Source organism: Periophthalmus magnuspinnatus, chromosome 24 (genome assembly GCF_009829125.3).
Source record: "Periophthalmus magnuspinnatus isolate fPerMag1 chromosome 24, fPerMag1.2.pri, whole genome shotgun sequence".
Classification (NCBI taxonomy): Eukaryota; Metazoa; Chordata; class Actinopteri; order Gobiiformes; family Gobiidae; genus Periophthalmus; species Periophthalmus magnuspinnatus.
In genome coordinates, this window is record NC_047149.1 from 12,966,910 (window position 1) to 12,970,844 (window position 3,935).

At 37.1% G+C, this 3,935-nt stretch overlaps 1 protein-coding gene across 1 annotated transcript; it reads right to left on the reverse strand.

Moving 5' to 3' along the window:
• Positions 1-241: 241 nt before the first annotated feature.
• Positions 242-3,452, reverse strand: ostm1 (osteoclastogenesis associated transmembrane protein 1). Its single transcript, XM_033991167.2, has 6 exons — positions 3,063-3,452; positions 2,502-2,616; positions 2,326-2,423; positions 2,136-2,246; positions 1,602-1,767; positions 242-1,149 (listed from the first exon to the last, which is right to left on the reverse strand). The coding sequence occupies exons 1-6, from the start codon at positions 3,384-3,386 to the stop codon at positions 1,094-1,096; spliced, it is 870 nt and encodes a 289-aa protein (XP_033847058.1). The 5' UTR covers positions 3,387-3,452; the 3' UTR covers positions 242-1,093.
• Between the last annotated feature and the right edge of the window lie 483 nt (positions 3,453-3,935).

Below are 3,935 nucleotides of genomic sequence, written 5' to 3' on the forward strand. Positions count from 1 at the left end.
GATTAGCTGTTAATGATGGAGAAAAATCCTAGTTGCAAGAAACACAAGGCTATGTAACGCGAGGAGGGGTCACATCTTTGCTTAGAATCAGCTGTCACAGGCTTTATGTAAACAAAATACATTAAAGGAATATAATCTTACAGCATGAAGAAAACAAACTAATGCAGGGATCCAAAAGAAATGAAAATCTATTATTGACACAACTAAAAAGCCATTTACACATGACAAAAGCCTTAATTCATTTAAAGTAATATTTACATTTATTCACTGCACCACTAGCAGCTAAATGCACCAATTTAATGATCATAGCTCATAAAGGAGCCCTCTCTTACAGAAAGCCTTAACAAATTAAGTTAAATATCAGTGGAAAACTAGCACAGAGCAAAGCACATTAAAAGCTTTATGAAACCACAAAAACACTGACTACTGGAAAACAGGTAACATCACAGTGAGGTACTTTGGAGTGCTTTTTCCAGTGTGTCTTTATTCACCCCCTTCCTGATGTGTGCCCTGCCTCTCCTCACAGCACATACACGTTACAGCTAATGGACATCAAGTGGTCCTTTTCTGTGCTCCTTTCTGGACATACATTAGCAACAGAAAGCCCATTTGAGAACCCCATAAATAGTGCACATAGACATCAGTGCATCCAACCAACACTCAAGTCACTGTGCTGACGGCTACATATGACAGATGCTGAAAACCCAGACATGTTCAACACATTGGTCAGCAATGATGAGCAGAACTTTGATTAGTTAGTCTTGGTGTTACTGTGACAACAGTGATGAATTTTTTAAAATCTATTACGGAACCAATTCAAAGTGGGCAATTTGACTTTAAAACCAGTGTGTTAGAAGCAGAAAACTGATCAGCAGTTGCGAATGGGGGTCTGGGAAATGGGTCAATGGATCTAAAAAATGAGTCCAAATATTGTTCAGGGACAAATCTGTGGTGAATGTTGTACCTCCTCAGTGCATTTCAAACAGCAGATGTCATCAGGTGCGTTTAGGATATAAAAAATATTGTCTTGACACAAAGAAAAAGAGGATTTTCCTCTCAAGTGTGGTGTTTTTTTAGTAAAGTGTGGGACTTCTCAGCTCAGTTTGTCTTGAATGTTCATCAAGCTGGAGTACTGTGGTACCCTTTTAGCTGTAAAGCAAAAAATAAATAAATACATTAGTGTCTGGTGGAAATATTGCAATAATAGTAATAACAATCATTCATAGTGGTGAAAGTGGCATAAGCCCTTTTATGTTGCCATTATCAATAAAATACTCAAAAAAAAAAAAAAAAAAGAATACTCCTCAACACTTTTACAAAAGAGAAAAAAAAGTGTTTTGGCATTGTAAGGCAGTTATTTTACACTACAAAAACATTGAGGTGTTCTATGACCATTCAAGGTTCAAAATAAAATCCCTGAGCCTAGTCAAATGTGAGTTATACACAAGGCAACCCCACCATGCTTTAGAAAAACACAAAACCCATTCCTCACCGATATCACAGTCACTCAGTCAGTCTGGTTCAGCCATTCAGACCACAGATTCAGAAGACCCAGTCAAAAATCTGGGTGTGACAATGGGTGCATTAAGCTGGTTACTCACGCTGTATGAGTTTGCGTTTCTTTTGTTCAGAGTGAAGGAAGCTGCTCAAGTAGAAGATGATGGGCAGAAAAAGCATAAAGCTGGACACAGCAATGATCGGCACGTTCTCCTCACGAGGGAATGAGCAGTTAAAGGTTTTACTCCAGCGTCTGCGGGTTACATTCATCTGAAAAAGAATACCATTTAAATGGTCATCTGATAGAATGATTTTCTGGTCACTCTAAGCAGATTAGCAATTTTATTGCTTCTCACTCTTTGGTGGTCGATTTCAGTTCCAGCAATGTTGTAAAATGTTGTTTTCAACACAAAATAATAACAGTTTAATTGAATTATTAGTGGCCGTATACTTGTTTTTTATATAGATCAGGGCAATTCTAGAAGTAATCAAGAAAATAACCCATTCTGTCGTATTTATGTATTTCTTTCACATTATTATGGATTTTTGCAAACCCTAGTGGACATTTACTATATTAAAATGAATCAGATTCCTCTCTAAAGATCATAGCACTCTCAACTATTTCATAGTGTACATACCGCATCTTCAATGTCTATACACATTGTATAATTCTTCTCCATCTCACTATACAGGATGTTTAAGTCTCGATATGTGTTCTTGCAGTTTTTACACAGTTCTGTATGGTTACCCTTTGTGGAGATAAAAAAGATTTACAAAATAAATACATTGAGAATACATCCTCATGTAATTAATGCAGGCAGTGCATACCTGCTGGTATTGATCAAAGCAGTTGTAAGTCTGGTTGAGCATTGCAAGAAAATACAGTGTGTCATTGGTCAGACTTGGAGAATCACTTGATATGCAATCTGCAAATAAGACAGCAAAACATTCAGGTGGCTAAAACATTAAGGGAAGCCCATCAAATACTCAAAAGAATCACTAACTTTTGCAGTTGGATTTTTCCCATATTCCATCCAGATTACTAAACAGCAGAAAAACTAACATTAGCCTGTCACTTCGCAGTAGACTGTCCCGGCAGACCTCACCCGCTGGACCCACCTGAGAACATAGAACACACAGACGCAAAACATTAGGATTGACTGTGAAAATAACTAAATTCATGATTTATTAATAATATTAATAGTCCTGATCACATAATAATAATGTGCTCAATAATAATATCATTGAGCACAATAATATTGTGCGATCAGGACAAAACAACAATATATGAATTATAATTGCAGTACAAGTATGTAAGCTTATTTATTTATTTTTACATGCATAGTGTAAATAGTAAAGGAGTTTTAGCTTTACTTGATATAAATGACTTCCTTTCTATGCTCGAGTCACTTGAGCCCATTCAGTCTATTCTCAAGCCATGGTGATTTCCTCAAATTCGCCACTAGCAATTAGTCACAAGACTCGTGACTGACTCGTGTTTGGTCTGAGACAGACTACAGACACGTACTAATGTTGCACAGTGTAACAGGTAAAAACAGACTTACCTCGTCTGATGAGATGTTTGTGTATGTTTTATTGAGGTTTTCGAAGTTAACGAAGCAGTTTTGGCACACTTTGACAGGTCGAGCTGCTGGCACTAAACAATTCACATAAGCGACGTATTGATTGCCAAATAAGTCCAGGAGGTCTTTGCAGTACTGGCTGATGTCCGAGTAGTCATTGAGCGCCGTGAGCAGGTTAAGAGAGTATAGCGGGTCCACATGGGTTTTAAAGACTGGCGAACCTGCCGAAACAACTTCTCCAGATACACAAACACTAATGCATATACAAGATAAAACAACGAGCAAAGTATTCTGATTGAAACTCATGACTGAATAGGACGACGGATCCTCCTCTTCATCAAAACAGTAGCACTTCCTTGTTTTCCTCACAGGGCATTCATGTGACTCTCGATTATCTCGCGAGAACAGCATAACTCGATCGCCACATGGGGATCAAAAATTCTGAAAATAAATGAAAAGCACCATGCAAACAAGATGGGATTATACACTTTAGAGAAAGGCTCATGAGCACGAAAATAGCACACAAAAAAAAAAACAAAAAAAAAACACGTATTTTTTTAAACCAAAGTAAAGTGTACATTTTCGTAAAATTCAGGTAATAAAAAGCAATGTTTCTGAATAATTGCCTTATAATTTCTATGAATAGAAATTGAACTTTTATGCAATGTTCATTTATTTTATTCAAGAATGCATAGTCTGAATGTTCTCATATTTTATTAATCAAGAGATCCATTTCACAGTCTATGTAAAATGGTTTTAGGTGTCAGTGTCTTATTAATTTAGGCCAGGGGTGTCCACTAAGGCCCAGGGGCCAAATGCGGCCCTCAGACCAATTTTTATTGGCCCTCAAACCTT

Bases quoted from the DNA above. Each gene is read 5' to 3' on its own strand.
- ostm1 (XM_033991167.2), bottom strand. From the start codon at position 3,386: ATGAGTTTCAATCAGAATACTTTGCTCGTTGTTTTATCTTGTATATGC. The intron at 2,617-3,062 runs GTAAGTCTGTTT...CTATGTTCTCAG, and splicing joins CAAACATCTCATCAGACGAG to GTGGGTCCAGCGGGTGAGGT. The intron at 2,247-2,325 runs GTATGCACTGCC...ATCTCCACAAAG, and splicing joins GCTTTGATCAATACCAGCAG to GGTAACCATACAGAACTGTG.